We start from the raw sequence: 20948 nt of genomic DNA, 5'->3' as shown, positions 1-20948 counted from the left end.
TATTCGTGTAAAATAGTTATAAGGCAATGTTAGATAGTAAGGGCTCTGTGTTTAATATGCTGACTAAAGGTTTTGTGTTGTTTTGCACTAAAATGCTAGCAACAATTCTATTTCCCTGTTCTTTAGAGAGGAAGCAAACTGAGGCGGGGTGGGGGTGGGGGTGGTCTTGGTGCTCTCTGAGCTTGGTTGTTTTCTTGCAGATGTTTCATTACCCAAACTAGGCAACATCATCAGTGCTAATCAAGGGTAAAGCAAAATTTTGGAACAGATTGTTTCCTTTGATATCTTTATCTGAAGAATGTTTTTCCCCTACATTGTCTTCCCCAGAGAGCTTTTAATTCTCACAAATTCAATTATTTTGCTATGGATGTTACTCATATATACTACCTAAATCTCCATCTGAACTATCACAAGTGTTCTTTCTACATGCACACACACTTTTTACAGTTCTTCCTAAAGCCTGCTCTGGTAACTTTAAAAAAAAAAGGTCATTTACTTTTCCTTCCTTTTTGCTGCATGGAGATAGACTGCAGCTAATTCTGTCAACCATCAAACTGGATTATGCCAGATGTACTGTTGCTAGCAAAGATGAGATCTGCCTAAAATCTGCTATTGCAGAGGAAAATACTGCACAGGCTTTGGGACACATTTTGCTTTCATTTGCATATCAAACTATGCTAACTGTTCCCTATCAAAAGAGCCTGAGTTCTGATCTTTTCATTACCAAGTATCATTCATAAAGGGGAAAACCTGAACAACCATCTTGTTTTTCATCCTTCCCAGAAGTCTTCATTCATTACTAAACAACTAAGATTGTCAAGGATATCTCAATTCGTAGCAGCCTGTTTAAAGCTCAAAGCAGAGGAGGAATGACATTTCCATATTCATCATTCATTGACATGCAAATATACCTAATGGTTTCAGAATAATTGTTGGGACATAAAAGTGATCTTTCCTTCTTTTGCACTCCCTCTCTCACAAGCCTGCCCCCTCCTAATAGGTTTAAGTAACAATGTCCAGCAATTTAAATATTATATAGGTCTTGTAAAATACAACATATACAGATACATATAACATGGTACTTCTGCATTACATGCACAGAGAGCCAAAATCCAACTTTATCCTTTGGCTGTAATGAGTTCCTTTTTGTCAAAGAAAATAAAAGTACAATTTTATGAACTTACTTGAAATGCAAGTCCTTGAAGGTAAAATGAGTCTCTACAATGCCTGTAGTCTTCACTCTGGTTCTCAGCACATCTTGCTGGGTTGGAATATAATCCATTCTGCCTATCCTCTCCAAGTCATTCAGGTAGCTGCAGGAAAAAATGTTGGGGGTTAACAAACTATCTTACCTGAAGTTTCCAAGATGTACCAAATTTTATACCAGCAGTAAGTGCTATCATTCGCAGCCAGCATAGCTATTATCTCACACCCTGAGGAAGGCAGCTTTAGAAAAATGAAACCTCAGAAACCCGTTTCTATTGATCAACAAAGATAAAACATATTCAGGGGGGAGGGGAGAGAGAACAGAATAATTATCCTTATTCTGTGTGTCTTAATTTGCAGAGTACCTCATCCTAATCAGTTGTCCCAAAGGTGCTTTTTCGAAAAGGCAACTGGATTTTCTTGGTTTTTTTTCTTTGAAAATATTTCAGGTCTCATCCAAGAAGCTTTACTTCAGTTCTAACTCCCTAATCTGTCATTTCCATATGAATGGGGACTAGCTTGTTCACTGTGTATAAAAATACCTTGAGTCAAAGATGAAAAACACAAAGGGACATATGATACAAGGAATGTTAAAGCTTACCATTACAAAGAAACCAGATTTTTTTAAATTGGGACTAATGGATATTTAATTAGAAAATACTCATGGAAGTTTAATTTTGTATATAGTAATGGCAGATTATTACGTGCACAAAGTTGGAAGAGATTTACTTTGTCCCATTCTAGTTTATGGAACTCTTCCTCCCCCCCCCACCCACCTCAAGCCCAGAGGTGTGAATGGTCCCAATGTTGATTGTTAATATTCTATAAGGCAGCTGAGGCAATTAAGAGGCTCTCTGGCCCCTAACAGTTCTGAATCACAACAGTCATCTATATTTAATTTTGGAGTTTGCTATAGACTACCTAGAATCTTCCAGGATTGGACTATCAGTATTGAAAGAAGAGAGAGGAAAATAGAATCATAAATTACCAGCTAAGATATATCACTCTCTCCAAAATCCTTCTAAAATGTTCCTACCTCAATCCTACACAAGAAATCAGTTCTCCGCCTCTCACTTGTAACCTCTGATAGTATTTTTAGAAAGAGACAAAAGCAAGTACAAGAGATGTAATTACTTTAATGCAAGAAAGCTATTACATGTAGTTTGACAAATGTCAACTGATATTCAGGCTACCATTTTGATACAGGTTCCATGTTGAGATAAATTTTAAAAGTTGTTTCTGAATTGTAAAATGGCTACCCTTGTCACTATCATTGCACATGTTATATAGTTCAGACTTTGTAATTTTATCGTAACAGTAGAGGAAGAAAAAGTCATTAAAGGGGAAGTTCAATTTTGGCAAAACTGAAGTAGTGTTACAACGAAAGATGCTGCTTTTGCACATTGTTATATTTCATTTTTCTGAGCTGTGCAACACTTGGAACTAGCAGGTGCCTAATATTCTTGAGAAATATACTCAGGTCTGCAGTCCACTCACCCACCACCATCATTTTAAGTCAATTATGGCTGCATAATAACATACATTCAATAGAATTTTCTGGAAAGAGGAAAATATTCATCACTATGGCAACAAACCAGGGAAAATGTGCAAATGCAGAAACAATTTACGGCTACGTGCATTTAAAATCAAAACACTACAGCTCTCCTTCCTAATAACAAAAGGGAAGTCTTTAGGGAGAAGAGAGGGGACAGTTAGTGGAGTGTTTCAGACAGAAAACAGCAGAGTAAGAGGGGAGGGGAGAAAGAAACCTCTCTCAAAGAGGGGGGGGGAGGAGATCCAATTTGCCAGTGTCCATTGTTTCACTTGCAAAGCAGGAGGAAGAAAAACAAGGTAGTCAGCAGACCAGAATCCATATACTTGTTTCCTTAAGGTTTTATTTTGCTGCTTCATTTTTATATTTCACAGAAATATTGATTGTAATCAATGCATCTATGAAATGTGAAATGCAGCATGAAAATAAGATCAGGCAGCCTTGTCCAACAGGAAAAAAGGATTTCTTTAACCAGTGGTCTTTCACTCAAATGGAAATAGGACCATTAAGCCATACATGAGGACCTCTGTGGGCTGCACATTGACTTAGAAAACTACACTTGTTTATGTGTTTATTTTTAAATACATCAATACATTAAGATAGGAAGCAGATAAAATACATTGTTTCCAATATATAGTTACACACGCACACACACACACACACACACCTCTCTATGTATAGCAGTCCTTGATTTACAACTGTGATTGATCCTGGAATTACAACCATAAGTTGTTGCTGAGGCATCATTTGACTGACTTTTCTCATAGTTGTTAAGTGAACGCCATGGTTAAAGGAATCAATTTTCCCCAATTGGCATTTTTTTTACCAAAAAAATGGAAGTAAATGCCAGAAACTGGCAAAAAACAATTATGTGACAGCAGGATGTGGCAAACAACCATAAAGATGATAATATAAACTCATTAGTCACTAATAACTACAATCAGCATTCTGTAAGAATTTAAATGCCCATTCTCCCTTCCTCTCCTTCTTTAATATTGTAATGACAGAAAAAGAAAAGAAAAAAAAAGTATTACACAAAGGCATTTAGATCACCACCTCTCCTTCATTTTGCTCCGATGAATCTATTTTAATTAATGAATGTTATGTTTGGAGGGAACCTTTTTGAAATAGGTAGAGAAATTAATTGAACCTGTTTTGGAGAAAGATGCCGCTTCATGTGCTGAAGGATCTGGAATCCAGAGCAGGTTGGCTACCAGTGCAAGGCCGCCTTGCCAAGGATTTAGGATAGTGTTAAAGGTATCATCCATTAAGCTGTCTTTTGCAATTGATTGCTGGTGATTTTGTCAATCCAAAGGTGTTCAAGTGAGGCTCCAGATGTTTTGGGATTGGGATTGCATTGAAGGTGCCTAATACTATTGGTACTATCTTCGTTTTCTTTCACTACAGTCATTCTATTTTTATTTGCAGGTCTTTGTATTTTGTGATTTTTTTTCCAGTTTTGCAATACCATTCCAGTACTGCAATGTTTACTATCAAAACCTTTTTGTCTTTCTTATCAACAATTGTTAAATCTGAGCTGTTATGCTTGTCTGTTTGAATTGTAAAGTCATGGAGCATTTTAGTGTCTTCATTTTCTTCATTTTTTATTACTTTCTCTGTTTTGTTCACCAGTTCTTGCTTGCAGTCATATACTATTTCTTGCAGATATTTCAATGCGCTATCATTGCTACTTTGCTACCAGTTAGCAATTTGAAAATTATTGGTAAGCAGGTAATTTACCTATAGTTGCCCCTTTTCTTGGCTCTTTCATTATCAGGTAGTTTTGCTATATGTTAACCAATTTTAATTTTCACCTCTTTGCAGCATGTAGTTGCAATACATGCTTGGCAAGGAATGGGTATAGACCAGTCAGATGTTTCAACCAAAATCCATGCCATCTTCTCCTGGTGCTGTCCAAGTTTTGGTTTTCCTTGCTCTTTTTCCCACCATTTCTGCAGTTGTTACAAATTATTTAGATTCAGCTTTTTTATCCTAATCCACCTGCTTTATCCAAACTGTGTTCTTATTGTATTTCTTTGGATTGTTTCATACATGCACCCAGAACTGCATTTTTTTTCTTTGTCAGCTGATTCACTGCAGTCTCTCCAATGATGGAGATGTTTTTGATATTATTATCCCAATAAATTTATTTTCATTGCCTCAAAATTGAACACAAATTAAGCAACTTTAATGCTTTCTAGTTCCTATTATTGCCCAAATTATTTTAGTATATATTATCATTTTATAACAGAAGATTTCTGCTCACATGATGGATAATGTGATCCCAAGCCATTTATGATTAAAAGAAGATGGAAGAGTTGCAATAGAAAAAAAATTGACAAGAGAAGAAAAATGAAATACTCTACCAAGTCTGTGCTCCAAATTCTTCCTCTACTAACAATGCATTTAAATGATACATTTGTAATTATTATTCTTTCTTGACTGTCCATCAGAAATTTTCAGTCTTCAGCAGAGATATATTGATGGTCAACTTTTGAGACATCGATTACATTTTTGGTTATTGTTATTCTAGTTTATATAGTTATATAAAATGTGTTTATTACATTAGTCTCTCCTATACTAATACTGAGAATCGTGGGAGCAGAAAGCCAGAAGTTGCAATACATCTGTATGATACCACATTGGAGAAGGTTATCATGTATAATGCAGAAGTAAGAGTTTAATAAAACATAAAACCATAATTTTTATGTTTTCAGTTTATTAATGCATTTGATTTTTGGTCAGGAATATAGATAAAAATCTATTAAATGTAATAGGCATTTGAAGCGTTATAATCTTTCATAACTATTATTTATTGAGTACCATTATACCATCCATAGTAAATAATCCTCTCTAATTACAGATGTTCTGTTTTCCTCAGCATGCTCTAAAAGCTTTGTATGTTTGTACACTCTGCACCACACTGTCCAAATTGGCTTTCTCTGGCAGGATCACTGTTGTACTCTGCAGCGAGTCATCTGCATACACAGCAGTACAGAAACCTAACATTCTTGGCTTGTAACCACTTTCTATTAAATGTTGGCATTCTATTTTCTTTTTGAGACCTCTTCAGTTCTAGCTTTTTTCCTCATTTTGAAAGCCTAGGCAACAATGGATTTAACAATCAAAACAAAACTCTCTATAAAGAAAACAGCACTGATCACTTACAAGAGAAATCAACAAGTCTTAGCATGAACAATGTCAATATTATTCTATTAATATATGCTGTGGCTCATTAATTGGTATATTATTAACAGTTATATTTTAGGCAGATTACAATGTGGCTATAATCCTGAAGAAACCATATCAGGGATGGTTAACCTTTTTCCTATCGCGTGCCAAAAGCGGGGGGCACGGGCGTGGCCACACCTATAATTCTATGTGCTCAACCCCTCCCCCACTTTTGCCTTGTGATTGACATATTTTTCACCTCCCCAGGCTCCAGAGCTTTCTGGGAGCCTGGGAAGGGCAAAAACATCCTCCCCTGCTACCCCCAGAGGTTCCCCGGATGATGAAAAACAGCCCTTCGAGCAAACTGGAAGTCACTTCTGGTTTGCCTGTAGGGCTTTTTATTTTGCCCTCCAGAGTCTTCAGGAGGCTTCCCTGAACTCTCCAGAGGGAGAAAAATGGCCCAACACGCAAACTGGAACTCCATTCCCAAACGGCTGAAAAACGGCTGAAAATGAATGCCAAAGTCAGCTGGCCAGCGTACACTGGAGCTGACAGGGCAACACCTCGTGTGCCCTAACAAATGGCTCTGTGTGCCACCTGTGGCACATGTGCCATAGATTCACCATCACAGAACTATACTATCTTTCTTATATTGCTATTTAACATGGAGAGAACAAGAGAAAATGGATGAAAATTTCCATTTTCTTATCACGGTGGCTACTACAACTAAAATTATTAATATGGTCGTTCATGTTTTAAAAAAAAGAGAGAAACTTCTATTAGCTCAAAGCATTTGATAGTCTCCCATCAGATTCTACTAGAAAAGCTTACAAAATGTCAATTGAACTATGCTACTACATAAATGCATTGCCGGTTGAATTATGTACCCAATGAGATGGAGGGAAATGTCAAAAAATATACCACAGATTCGGTCCTAGATCTTACATTGTACAAAGTACAAATACAAAGTATTTATGACTTGAATCTCAGTAAGAAAATATGAGTTTAAATTTTTTAGATTACCCACTGATAAGAGAGAGAGCAAATAGCTTAACAGACAATATCAAGAGTTCAGAAAGATCTTGAGAAAATGTAATACTGGGCAAAATCCAGCAATAGCAGCTGGAGCATCGTGGAGGCTCGCAGAGACGCTAAGACGCATGTGCGGTCTGCGCACGTGTGCACGTCTCCATGTGGAGGCTGCCGGGCCTGTTGCAACCGTACCAGTTGGAAGAGGCTCCGGAACCCACCACTGATTTCGCTATATGACTTTGTCATTGGAATGGAATACAGCCACTAAACAAAAGAGGGCACGTAGGATTTGTGGAAGGATCATATGGAGCAGCAGTGGATGCCTTGGTGGATCACAAAACATCTTACAGTTGCAAAAAAATGATAAATGTATTCATAAGCTGCAACAACAGCATATAGTGTTAAGATCAAATTACTATTCTTCTTTATTTTGCATCGGTCAGACCGACATCTAGAATACTGCATCTGATTCTGGGCATGGTATTTTAGGAGAAAATCGGCAAACCAGAGACATCCAGAATACATCAAGCAAAATGATAAGGGGCCAGAAGACATGAGGAACAAGGTAGGAGATTAGACTAGATGAAGACTAGACAATACTAGAAGACATGTTCCAACATTTACATTCCATTAGTTCTTCATGACTAACAGCATACACTGAATATTTGTTAAGAGTCACAAGACTGCTTGTATTAAATATTGCTTCGCATTACTTTGCAAATCATAAAATGTTTCAAACCAGCATGATAGGCAAAGATAAAAGGCACTGAGTAATCTCTGAACAGCTTCTTCAAACTAGAAGCAAACAAGTCCAAAGGGGCTCGGTGGTTTTATTAGCTATATCTTTGCAGCATACAGCCTTAGCGTAGCCCAAATGTACAAATAATTAAACTTACACAGACACATAGACACAGTTCTGCATATTTAATTACAAGTCCCATCTTCCCCACCAATGTTAACTGTGTTGGATGGGTGTGATGGAATAGTGTGGTGGAATTAAAAGTATTTGTGAGATGTAATCCAACACATCTACAGAGAATCAAAGTGGTGACTTAGACTGCAAACTTCTTAGAGCAGAAATGTTTGCAACACTCATTTCAGCACACAAGACCTCCAAAATATTAGTTAGTTTTATACTTAAGGATTATGTTTTAAAAGATAACACCTGATCATCATCTGAGTGAAGGCAAAAAGAAAAAAAAAATCAAGCACACAATGTAGGCAGCAATATATAGAGAGATGCAAATTGTAGCCATTTTCTAATGATTACAAAAAAAGGTCATGCAAACAGAAATGATTTACAAGCGGGAGATTTGGAAAGCCACAACGAAAATGATCAGCATAGCATCAACCTTTTCAATAGGATTTTTTAAACCAAAGTTGTGCAGGGAATATCTCCACTTCATATTTGAGAACCCTGAAAATGTACACCCAAAAATCTCAGTGGGGCATTAAATCACATCGTATATGCTGCAGCCTGAATGTGGAAGCCAAACCATACATACTAAGAAAACTTGGATCCAATTACACAATATTGTTTGTCTAGCTTGGCCTAATGGGGGTGAACAGTGTGATACTCTAACAGAATGCAGCAATAATAACTGATGTATTTTCTTAAGCATTTTCATACTGTTTTTCAAAAATTAGAAAATAAACTTGAAAGACAATCAACAAGACTGAAACACTTCCTGACTTTATCCAAACATTCAAGTCATTTAATTAATGTTTTCAGAAAAAGTTTAAGAACATTTGTAGTGCTCTGATAAAGCTGCCCATGCCATTATATTCATTAAGCCATTTTTTCAAAACATACAAAACAGGAAAAGATTGTTTAGACCAATGGTGAAATCTAAAAAAAAATCCTACCAGTTCTGTAGCTTGGTGGAGGTTATGTGACTGGGTGGGTGTGGCTATGTAATCATGTGACTGGGATGGGGGGGGTCAAAAGACAGAAACTCACTTTAACAATGTCCTGCTGGAGCAAGGGGTTGGACTAGATCAGTGGTCCCCAACCTTTTTATCGCCGCGGACCAGTCAGCCTTTGATAATTTTACCGTGGCCCGCTGAGCGCGTCGATGACCAGCGCTAGTAGCGTAGCCTTGCGCAGGCGCAGTTCAGTATGGCTAGCGTAGATAGCGTAGCACAAACTGCGCCTACGCAAGGCTACGCTACTAGCGCTGTCTACGCTAGCCCTACGTAGCTGCGCAGGCGCTCTTAGGTTTTTTTCAGGAATTGGCCAGCGCTGAAGCGCTGAAAAGGAATGAGAAGGGCGGCGCTGGACACAGGGGGGCGGTGGGCCGCTGGTGACGTCAGAGTGCCACCAGCGGTCCAGTAACACCCCTTGTGCCAGTTAGCCCTAATTTGTATACAGAAAGAAACTATGGCCCCCGGCCGCTGCAGCGATCATGGCCCCCGGCCGCTGCAGCGAACATGGCCCCCGGCCGCTGCAGCGATCATGGCCCCCGGCCGCTGCAGCGATCATGGCCCCAGGCCGCTGCAGCGATCATGGCCCCCGGCCGCTGCGCGGCCCGGTGCCAGGTACTCCACGGCCCGGCACTGGTCCGCGGACCGGGGGTTGGGGATCACTGGACTAGATGATCTCCAGGTCCCTTCCTGCCCTGGATTGCTGTGCAATCAAGGTATCCTCTGAAGCTGCATCTAGTGCCAGATCTCTCCCTCATTTGCAGCTCCCCCCCCCATACACACACCGCTTTTTAAGGCATTTTTCCTCTGCCTGTTCGCCTGAACCAGCAGGAAAAAAAGCTTCTGATGATCACGCAGCTCACAGCTGAGCCGAGTGACCCTCGGAAGCTTTTTTTTTTTTTACTACCAGTTCGCAAAACCAAGGACAATCGTCCCTACCGGTTTGGCTGAACCAGGAGGATTTCACCCCTGGTTTAGATGGAAAATTAAGACTTGTAGTGATGACACTACCACAATAAAGCTCTTCTAGAAACTGCTATAGTGTTCTGAAGCATGAAAGAAAGCTCAGATTTTTTTTTAATATATGGTTTTGATCTAGTTTGAATGAATACTGTATGTCTACTGCAGCAATTTTTTAAAAAATGTTTTTTTTTCAAAACTAGATAATAAAAATGGGATTTTCTCTAATTAGTCTGTTGACCTTGAATTTCCTCCTTCGCCCCTCCCTCTCTATCTCTCTATCTATTTATACACATACATACACACGCACATTACATAGATACCTATATACACAAATGTACAAAATGATGAAATAAAAATGCTGAATTGAAAAGGAGAATAATCCAATTATGCAAATTGAAATAGAAAAACATCTTTAAGTCTTTACCTTTATTTCTTTCTCTAAAAGTGAAAAAAAAAGATAAGTAAGGGTTTTAGGGGAAGGAGAGTGGGCCTCCTGCCTCCTCTTCCCACTCCTGGAAGGCTTCAACTGGGTAGGCCCAGTGGCATGCTAGCTTCCTGCCTCCCCACTCCTGAGAAACCTGTACTTTTCTGTATCCCTCCCCAGGAGTATCCTGAACCTATGTGCCATTGGGTCTAGCCTTCTTTCTATGATTGGTGGGGGAAGGCCAGGTTTTTTGGGAATGATAGGGGGAGGCAGCTTTCCATGATTGAAGCTTTCTATGATTTGTGGGAGAAGGCCAGGCTTCTTGGGAGTGATAGGGGAGGCAGGAGGGTCGTGTACCATTGGACACAGCTGACCAAGGCCTTCCAGTGCACAACAGGTTTCCATTTACTGGTGGGCCTGGCCAGCTGAGATCTTTAGGAAATGAGGGGGAAGAGGCCCCTGTACCGTTGGGCCTATTTGGCTGCACCTTCCAGCTCACGGCAAGTTTCCACATGCTGGTGGATGCTGGGCCTCCATAGCCCCTAGATGTGACCTGTGTGGTCATTTAACAACTATTATAGGAAGAGCTAGGATTATGGTTATTAAGCAAGGCAGTCATGTGAGTATCTTCTTTGTGGTTGTAAGTCAAGGACTATCAGTTTTTCTGCCTCTCTTCTTCCTAGAGCATCTTGCCAGACATTCAGTTTCCTGCAATATTACTGAACTTTAGGAAAACAATTAAAATCTGATTATTTCAGCGGGCCTTTGTGGGAGAAAAGGTTTAAGAGGATTTTTTCTGTGTAAAAATATACATTTTATAAGTGTGTATAAAGTATCTGATTTTTCCACGCCTAATTACAATAGTATCTCCTAATGACATGCAGAAGAATGCAAATACCTATTACAAAATTCATTTTTTATCATATTCTACATACCTATCCTATTTTAATACATCAAATATTAGAGAAAATCAAAATGTTGCTTATTATTTCCTAGTAGCCTTTCCAATTGAAATAGTTACAATATATTCCCTAGAAATTCTAGCTGTACAAGTCTATCTTGATATAGGTTAACATATATAAATATAATCAGAATAAATATCAATAACTCTGGAATCATACAATATACTACTCAGAAGCCAGTTCCATTGAATTAAATGATTCTTTCTTCTAAGTAAGTACAAAAGTAAGCAGGTAGATATACGATTTAAGCATATTAACTGGTCCAAGTATCACGGGGTAAGATTTTTTATACATTATTCAATATATTACCTTTATCTTTATTGGTTTCTGATCAGGGATTCATAGTACTTAGAAGATGCTAGGGATAATCCCTACATGAAACTCATTATCTGTATGTGTTTCATCTGTATCTTTGTCTGTTTATTTTTATTCATTTGTCTTTTCTCCAGTATTGCCACTTCTGCAGCCAGAGTTGTGATATTATACAGAACCACATTATTTTTCCAAGCCTGTTTATTACTTCTGGCTTCATGTCTGACATTTCCTGTTCACACTAATTCTGCCTAATCATTGAATCCAGTTTAGCTGCATGGATACTTCAACCTAGGCAGCTTTCCCATTTTTAGACCATCTCATTAAGCAAACAGGCCTCCTGTTGCTCTGTCATTTGTCAAGTGAAATAAAAAGAGAAAAATGTGAAAGACCAGGCCAAGCACTATATAACATTTTATGAGCCATTTCTATAGAAATTGGACCTCTAAAAAAAATCTGTCTCACTCTCACAATATTTATAGACGTATTTCAACAGTATAGAGGAAAGAATGATCATTAAATATATATTCGCATGTGTATGTGTGTAATCTTTGCATATTTTCTTTGTAAACATTCTATATCACATTCTTCAAATTTCACACATACAGATACACAAACACACACACACACACACACACAAACACACACATGCCAGTTAAGTACCTTAAAAATCAAAGATAGCACATTATGATGTGACTTCTTGATGTGACATTACGATGTGACCATTGGCTTACCTGAAGGGTCGTTTTCTGGGTGCTGCGAAGGAGAATCCAAGCATGGGTTAAATACAGACAATCTGCAGAGGACCGAATTAAAACTTTAAGCCATGTCTCTGGTGCTGATTATTCCTCAGATTTTTCTCAATGAAGGTGTGGACGTTGCGCACTGAGAAGTTCAGGAACAAAGTCATACAACTGTCTGCATAAGAGTCACATGTCCAGTTCAAAAGACTGCTACAAAAGGTGGAGACAGACCCCAGGGTGGGGTTGGACTCTCCTTCGCAGCACCCAGAAAATGACCATTCAGGTAAGCCAATGGTCATTTTCCTGGGTGCTGCTTGGAGAGTCCAAGCATGGGACATACCCAAACTAAATGTCACTAGGGCGGGAAGAAGAGGCCTCCAGGACCTCTCCGCTTGTATGGATGCCCTGAAGAACTCACCTCCCAAATGCCCCTTCTGCAGAAGCAAATTTGTCCAATTTGTAGTTCCGAACAAAAGGAGACAAGGAAGTCCAGGTCGCTGCCCTGCAAATCTCCTCAATCGGTGCCTGGGTGGCCCAGGCCGCCGTGGTGGTGGCACTTCTGATGGAATGTGTGGTGATATGGTGTGGCACCAGTGTGGATTGTAGAATGTGGGCAAAGGTAATACAGGCCTGCAACCAACGCCCAAAGGTAGGAGAAGAGACCTTGCACACCTGGGAAGCAGGTTGAAAGGATACAAAAAGCAACTCGAAACGTCAGAAGATAGCTGTGCATTTAAAAATTTGCGTAATGTCCTGCGAACATCTAGCTTGTGCCATATCTTTTCTCTAGGATGTTTGGGGTGCGGACAAAAATCTGGGAGGATGACTCCTGGGCCTGGTGAAACCAGGAATTAATTTTAGGAATAAATGCCAAGTCCAAACGGAGAATCACCCTGTCAGGTTAGATTAGGCATAAATCCTCTGGAATTGACAGGGCTGCCAGGGCTGCCAATTCAGAAATTTGTCGAGCAGATGTGATGGCGATCAAGAAGGCGGTTTTGAATGTCAAATGTTTAAGATTGGTGGACCGGAGTGGTTCAAAGGGCCGCCCATAACACTATGTTGAGATCCCAGGATGGGTACCTGTGGACAACGGGGGCCTCAAGTTGGTTACGCCCCACAGGAAACTACGGATGATAGGGTGGTGGCCGAGGGACGAGTGTTCATCCACTGCTAGAATTGTGGACAAGGCTGCTATCTGTTGTCTGAGAGTATTAGGAGCCAGGCCTTGGTCAAATCCATCCTGTAAATAGTCCAAAATTTTTGGAACTGTGGCCTCAGCAGCCTCAATGTCATGCGCTCTGCACCAGGTATCGAAGAATTTCCAAGTGGTGTCGTATATTCTGGTCATAGAATCCTGCCTGGACGGTATGAATAACCTTGGTGGAAAGATTACCCTGACTTAGGAAGTCCCCCTCAATTGCCATACGGCTAGTTGCAAGCACTGGGGCTCTGGATGTTGAACTCCCCCCCTAGCTGAGAGAGACCTCGTGTTAGGAAATCCACCAAGGTGGGCTGATGGAGAGATTCACCAGGTTGGCGAACCAGGTTCTTCTGGGCCAGTCAGGAGCCACAAGCAGGACAGGATCTTCCGAATCACCCTGGGGAGAAGAGGTAATGGGGGAAACCATACAGCAGTCCTGATGGCCACGGATAGTGAAGAGCGTTCACCCCCTCGGCTTGCGGGGTGTGAAACCTTGTGAAAAACCTGGGAAGGTGCATGTTCGAGGTAGTGAACAGGTCGACTAGCGGACGGCCGAACCTCTGAGACAATTGGTGAAACATGTCCAGATGCAGGCACCACTCCAAGTGATCCACTGTGGCCCTGCTCAGGCAGTCCGCTTGAATGTTGTTGATCCTGGAGATGTGCTCTACTTGGATCGAGCACAGGTGTCTTTCTGCCCACCTTCCCAGGCATTTGGTCTCCGCCATCAGGGACCTGGAGCGAGTGCCCCCCTGGAGGTTTATGTGCACCTTTGTAGCCATATTGTCCTTTAGGATTCTTACGTGATGCTTCCTGATGCTGTTTTGGAAGTGAATGAGGGCGAGACGCACTGCTCTCAAGTCCAACCAGTTGATGCTGTGTGACGCTTCGGCTGTTGACCACCTGCCCTACGCAATCTGGTTGTAGAGTGAGTCCCCCAGCGGAAGAGGCTGGTGTCTGTCGTGATGGTGAGGCGGTCCGGCTCTCTGAAAAGGGTGCCCTTTGCAAGAACAGGGGACAGCCACCACTGAAAGGACTGGCATACTTTCGGTGAGACCAGGACCAGCTGTTGAGAGTTGCTCTGGTTGGCCCTCTGGAAGGGCATGAGGAGCCATTGTAGGTATCAGGAATGAAGGCATGCCCAAGGCATTATCGACAGGCATAAAATCATTTTGCCCAGGAGCTGGGACAACAGTACGATCAATGCTTTCGATGACTGTTGCACCTGCAGCACCTGGTCTCTGATGCTTGCCAGCCATTCCGGAGACAGGGAGACATGACAGCTCATGGTGTCGATGATGGCTCCGAGGTGCTGCAGCCTGGTGGTCAGTGTGAGATGACTCCTTTCTGTGTTGATGGAGAACACCCGTGTGTTGCAGGTCCTGCATCGCTTGTTGTCGTGATGACGACTGGATGAGAATGTCATCCAGGTAACAATGTAGTGGCAATGGATGAAATCTTAGGAAGGCCACCACTGCAGCTAGTATGTTCATGAAGATCTGTGGAGCCGATGACAGGCTGAATGGCAGTGCTCTATACTGGTAGTGGCGGCCTGCATAAGAGAATCTCAGGAACCTGCAGTGAGCCTTGTGAATGGGAATGTGGAGGTAGGCCTCTTTGATATCTATAGATGTTAAGAGATCTCCCGGCCTGATGCAGCTCAGAATTGACTGAAGGGACTGCATCTTGAACCTCCTGTACTCTATGTGACGATTTAGCTTTTTTAGATCTAGTATCCCCCTCCACCCCCAGGAGTTGTTGGGAACAAGGAAGAGGATGGAGTAAAATTCTGTCCCTTCCTGGCCTGGTGGAACCGGTTCTATGGCCCCGATTTCCCTGAGATGAAGGATCTCCTGTTCCATGATTGCCTTCTTGACTGGGGAGGTGGGGGTCAGGCATCAGATGAAGTGTCGAGGAGGTGTGGATAGGAACTCTAATGTCAGACCTATGCGTATGGTTTGAAGAGCCCACTGGTCTGACATGATCTGCTCCCATTGGGCATGGAACAGCTGTAGATGCCCTCTGATGGGAGCTGATAGCCACTTATATCGCCTGAAGGGTCTGGAGCCGGACACACACACACACACCCCGCGCGATAGGGACGTTTAGAGATGGACTGCTCGTGGCCCCTGTCACGAAAGGGCTGCCAGTCTGGGGGCCTATTGGTACCCTGGGAAAAGGGACATTGAAAGGAACCAGAGGTAGATGGCTGTTCTGTGTTCTGAAAGGGCTCCGTGTTCCGAAAGGGTTCCGAAAGGGCTGCCTCCTGTAGGATTGGGAACTCTTGCGATCAGACTTCTTATTGACCAAAGGCATGACCTTCTTTTTGTCCTTATTTTCAATGAGGACAGGATAAAGGGCCTCCCCAAATAGGAGCAGAGGCAAGCTTCCACTTGGAGCGCATATTTGCGTTCCAGTGTCTGAGCCATAAAAGGCATCGGGTAGTGACATTAGAAGCCAGAGATCAAGGTGCAAATTTGGCAGCAATTAGGGTGGCGTCAGCAGTGTACTTTGTGGCCGCAATAATTTTGTTAACATCCTGCCTCAATTTGGTGTTCCCACCTGGAAGCTTAGCAAGAAGCTGCTTCAACCATAGTAGGGCCGCCCTGGAGAGGAAGGATGCAGAGGAGGAAATCTTGATGGCCCAAGCTGCTGCCTAATGAGTCTTGTGGCAGGCATTTTCAGCCCTCTTATCCTCCACCTTGAGCCCTTCTAATAGTTTGGGGGTGAGCACTGAGGAGGAAGTGAGTGCCGCCACTGGCGCATCCACGGGAGGCAGTTTTAGCAGGTCCTCCAGACTTGCATCCACCATGTACAACTTCCTATCATTACCACTGGGAGTAGCAAGGATACCTGGCTATCCCATTGCTTTTGCACTACATTAAGAAATAATTTTGGAACTGCCACAATTTCTTGTGTTGATTCTGGCTCCTCAAAGAGTCCTTCACTAAGGTCCCCAGGAGCGAGAACAGACAGGCTGGGGTGCTAGTACCCAAGTGGGTCGAGGCTTTGGCTTTATTCAAAATAGTCTTGAAGTGAGCATGCTTAAAGAAGCCAGAGAATGAAGGTTTGTCAGGAGAATTCAGGCTCTGGTCCCTGCCCAATGTCCTCCTCCCAGTCCGAATCCTTGCTGGCCAGAGAGGAATGTGGAGACTGAGGAGCCTGGGCCTGGGCAACATCCTGAGAAGACCCTGGGACTGGGGGTGGATGGGTTTTGTGCAAGCCCTTGACCCGCTGCATCATGCTGACCTCAATCCCATGAGATATAGCCCTGGCAATCACCTCCTGCATCTCCACTGAAAGATCAGGTTCCCGATCTTCCAGAGGGCGATCCCTAGAGGAGGGCTGAGAGGCCAGTTATTGGGGTGCAAATGGACCTATCGGAACCGACTCCTCCTCAGGGCCGGATGGGCATGCAAAGAGATCTCCTCAGTCTGCCATTGAGGGCCCTGGAGAACCCACCATGGCAAGGGAAGCCACAGAAGAAAATTCCTGGCCCTCATCCTCACTTTCAGATACCAGTGGTGCCTGTACAGGCTGGACCCTGGGCAACTGATCCCCAGGGGAAACCAGCCTGGAAGTCTGGGCCTGTTGTTGGGACTTTGAGAACTGCTTGTCCAAGGCTTTCTGGCACTTAAGGGCATCCCTGGTTCCCTGCCTAGAATAGGACTTGCTTGCTTTAATTGCCTCCCTGGCTGCCTTGCCAGCTTGTCAGGTAGGGTTCTGTTGGTGGATGGACCTGGCTGTGGCTCCTCAGGGGCCCGGTCTGCCATGGCTGAATGGGGATGCAATCCCTAAGATAGAAATTTCCCCCACTGACCACCCTACAGCTGGAGGGGTGCCTTAGTGCTCTAGCGAAAAGACACTGAAGGCAAGGGCAAGCAAGGATCAGCAGACCTTAAGGAATGAGCAAGATGGGTGCGAGCCTTGAAGCTCCCAGCACCATGCAGGCCAGTAACTCCAGAGTGTGACCTTTGAAGCCACAAGCCTCCACTGCTGCTTCTGTAGAAAGTGTGATGGAGAGGCTGCAAACCTGCCGGAATGACCAGGCAGGAAGCTCCAGGCAGTGACCTGCAAGAAACAGGCAATCAGGCAGCTGTGGCACGTTTGCGTGGGAAATTTAGGGCAAACAAAATGGCTGCTGTAACTTTCAGCCCTCTCAAATTGGCTGCCGCAACTCTGACCTACTCAAAATGGCCAACCACACTTCTTGGAGTGTCCTGAGGCTCGGCACAAGCCGCCGGCTCCTTTACGAGACGGTTGGAAGCCACGGATAGCTCAGCGGGGAGATAGATCGCAGCAGGGTCGCTGCAATCATGCTGGCGTCAGTGTTCTCACCCACGCACCTCCTCCAGAAGCTGCCTGTAGCCTCACGGCGCCTGAGCGAGCCCAGGACACTGGAGAGGCTAAAGGGGGTGAAATCCCAGGGAATACTTAAAGGAAAGGAACTCACCAAGCTTGCTCACCACGCTGGAAATTGAAGAGAGAAGAAAAAAACACAAAATAAAACACAAAAGGAAATAAAAGAGAGTCCAAGCAATCTGGAAGTACTGAAGAGAAACTCAAAGCGCGTCCACTGGGCTGAATTGAAAAAAATCTGAGGAATAATCAGCACCAGAGGCGTGGTTTAAAGTTTCAATTTAGTCCTGGGCAGATTGGCTGTATTTAACCCATGCTTGGACTCTCCAAGCAGCACCCAGGAAAATAATGAGTTTCACCAATTATGTGTCAGACTGCACACAGTGTGACTATTTTGAGACAACCAAGGAGCAGAATGCAATAAACAGGTTTGTCTTTCAAATAGTGGTTTATCTACAAGGAATATACGTACTAGGCAGGGAATCAATCATCAACTACAGCATGAAAACACACGGAGAGAGGGACACCCTCAATTTAAATTGTGCAACAACTGCAATCTATCTAAAAATAAGGTATTGTGTTTGTATTGATTACAACTAGACTAAAGATTAACATTAGTAGCTGCCCACTATTACCCTGTGATACAGCCAACACATTTAATAAACAAATAAAACATCTTCTTCATGTCATTCTTGAATCCCGGTGATAAAAGTTTCTTGGCAGCAATATGGAAGTGGCTTGCCATTATCTTCTTCCAGGATGGTTCTTTTTTTTACTTCCCATTCTAGCCTACAGCCCTGAAACTCCCCTTAGGTCTCCCATCCAAGTTCTAATTATGTCTGATTCTGTTTAGCATCTCAGCCCAAACTAAACTACTGAGCCACATCCAGACAAACTTCTGTAAATGCATTTTACTGGCAATGCTTTTGAAGATAATTTTAAAAACCACAGCTGTTACAAAAATAGCACTTTATTTATTTAAAACATTTCTGCCCCCCTCTATATTTGCAAGGAATCCCCGAATGACTTTGCAAAGACCAATCATATGCTCATAGGGCTTATAATCTAAAATATATGACATAATTTAATCAAATGAGGAAAGGCAACGGATGAAACAGCAAGCTCGGAAAGCTGCTCTCTCAGTTTTTATACCAAAAATAGTTCAGACAACATGACAGTATGACAGATGTTAGATCACAGTAGGGGAAGAAACAAAGATAAATTGTTGTCCTTTGTGAATCTATGGAATAGCCCAAATTCATGTCTGTCTTTTCATTCTGCATTTTATGAAGAACGTGTCTATTATAAAAATACTATAAAGTTATTTGGGCTGCATTTTTTTTACTATGAAATGATACTATTTGGTTGTATTGTTTATACATACAGTGTCATCTCTTTAAGATGTTGTCCTAAAATGGTGGGCCAGAAATACTTGAAATAATCAACACATCCAAAATATAGTTATTGTGTTGTAGTATACTGCAAAATTAATGTAGATTTACAGGGTGAACAATTGCTACAAGAAACAGATTATTTGAGGAGGGTAGGATACTTGAAGAAAGTTCAGTAACCCAGGACAAACATACTATCTAAGTATAGACACTTTTCTTTTTTTTTACTATTGGGGAAAACTGAACATGCAAAGCTCTTTAGTTTGGCGCTGATTGGTTGATACTTGAGTTACTAAAGGCTGTCAGCTTTTGATACCGTATCAGACAAATTTTCTGAATGTGTAGCCAGTTGGCATTACTCAAATATTATTTAAAGCTCAAAATATATTGCCATAAACAAAAAGTTTTCAAAGAAAAGCTACTCACTAAGCTGCAGAGTCATTCAGCTGATACTCCCGGGCACGATTAAAGCAGGCCTGGACTCCATTGTCTGACCACAGCCTCCGAATCACATTGGATAAGTCCTCTGGCATGATTCCCTGCTCCTCTGCAGTGCAAGAGAGTGCAAACAACTGACGAGCATCATCCTGCAAGGAAAGTAAAATTGAGATATTTAGGACCATGTGGAGGGGGGAGCGCAAATGTCACATTACACACTCACAAAAAGGTCTTCCCAGAGTGAAGCATATTTTGTAAAGGAAATAAAACACCCTCTAGTTACAAAGCATATGTCAGTTATAAATGCATATCACGAAGAAGTCTATGCTTAACAACTTATATGGGTAACAGCTGAATCCTGAAATTGAGCGAGGTCAGTCCTGAATAGTATTTGGGAGTATCTTACAGAAAGAATTTTAGTGACATGAAACCTGAGAAGTAGTTCAATCAGATTTAACCGTGTGAAAAAATTTATATACAGGTAGTCCTCAACTTGCAACAGTTCATTTAGTGACCTTTCAAAGTTACAACAGCACTGAAATAAGTGACCAATGGCCATTTTTCAAAGTTGCAACCTTTGTACCATCCCCATGGTCATATGATCAAAATTCAGATGCTTGGCAACTGGTTCATATTTATGACAGTTACTGTGACCTGGGGTAATGTGTTCCCCTTTTGTGACCTTCCGACAAGCAAACTTAATCGGGAAGCCAGATTCACTTAACAACTGGATTACTAACTTAACAACTGCAGTGATTCACTTAACAACTGTGGCAAGAAAGATCATAAAATGGGTCAAAACTCACTTAACAGATGCCTCACTAAACAATAGAAATTTTGGGCTCAATTGTAGTCATAAGTCAAAACTTCCAGTAGTAAGAGACTAAAGCCCAATGTAGGCATTATTGTACAGAATTGTCTATGGAGGTTCTCAGTCATCCAAGTCATGACTGTCCCTGAGCTGCTTTCCAAAAAGGTCCACTGGACTTTGATTTTTCTTGAAGATGTTTCACTTCTCATCCAAGAACTTTCTTCAGTTATAAATAACTGAAGAGGAATGGAAAGGATTTATTTATATATTAAGTCTTTTTCATTCCCCACCAGTTTATATTATACACAATTACTCTGAAATGTCTTTCCATAGTTGAAGTAAGGGTCATTAGATACATCTAAACTGTCTGTCTCCCCTTTCTTAGGGAGTTCCAAAGCCTGGTAGCAACTGCAAAGTAGGCTTTCCATTTGGTATTACGTCAATATCAAATCAGCCT

At 41.9% G+C, this 20948-nt stretch overlaps 1 protein-coding gene across 1 annotated transcript in view; it reads right to left on the bottom strand.

Annotated features, from left to right (window-relative positions):
* The window catches only part of GNAI2 (G protein subunit alpha i2), a 115991-nt gene that overhangs the window by 31584 nt on the left and 63459 nt on the right, over positions 1–20948 (bottom strand). Inside the window, exons 4-5 of the mRNA XM_087709265.1 lie at positions 19669–19829; positions 1185–1313 (exon numbers count right to left, since the gene is read on the bottom strand). Of these exons, the coding sequence (XP_087565391.1) occupies positions 1185–1313; positions 19669–19829 (290 nt within the window). The remainder of the gene's footprint in view (positions 1–1184; positions 1314–19668; positions 19830–20948) is intronic.

This window comes from Thamnophis sirtalis, unplaced genomic scaffold (assembly GCF_051295495.1).
Source record: "Thamnophis sirtalis isolate CommonGarterSnake01/CBP01778 unplaced genomic scaffold, rThaSir2_p1.2 scaffold_3, whole genome shotgun sequence".
Classification (NCBI taxonomy): Eukaryota; Metazoa; Chordata; class Lepidosauria; order Squamata; family Natricidae; genus Thamnophis; species Thamnophis sirtalis.
This window is presented reverse-complemented; position numbering and strand designations above follow the sequence as displayed.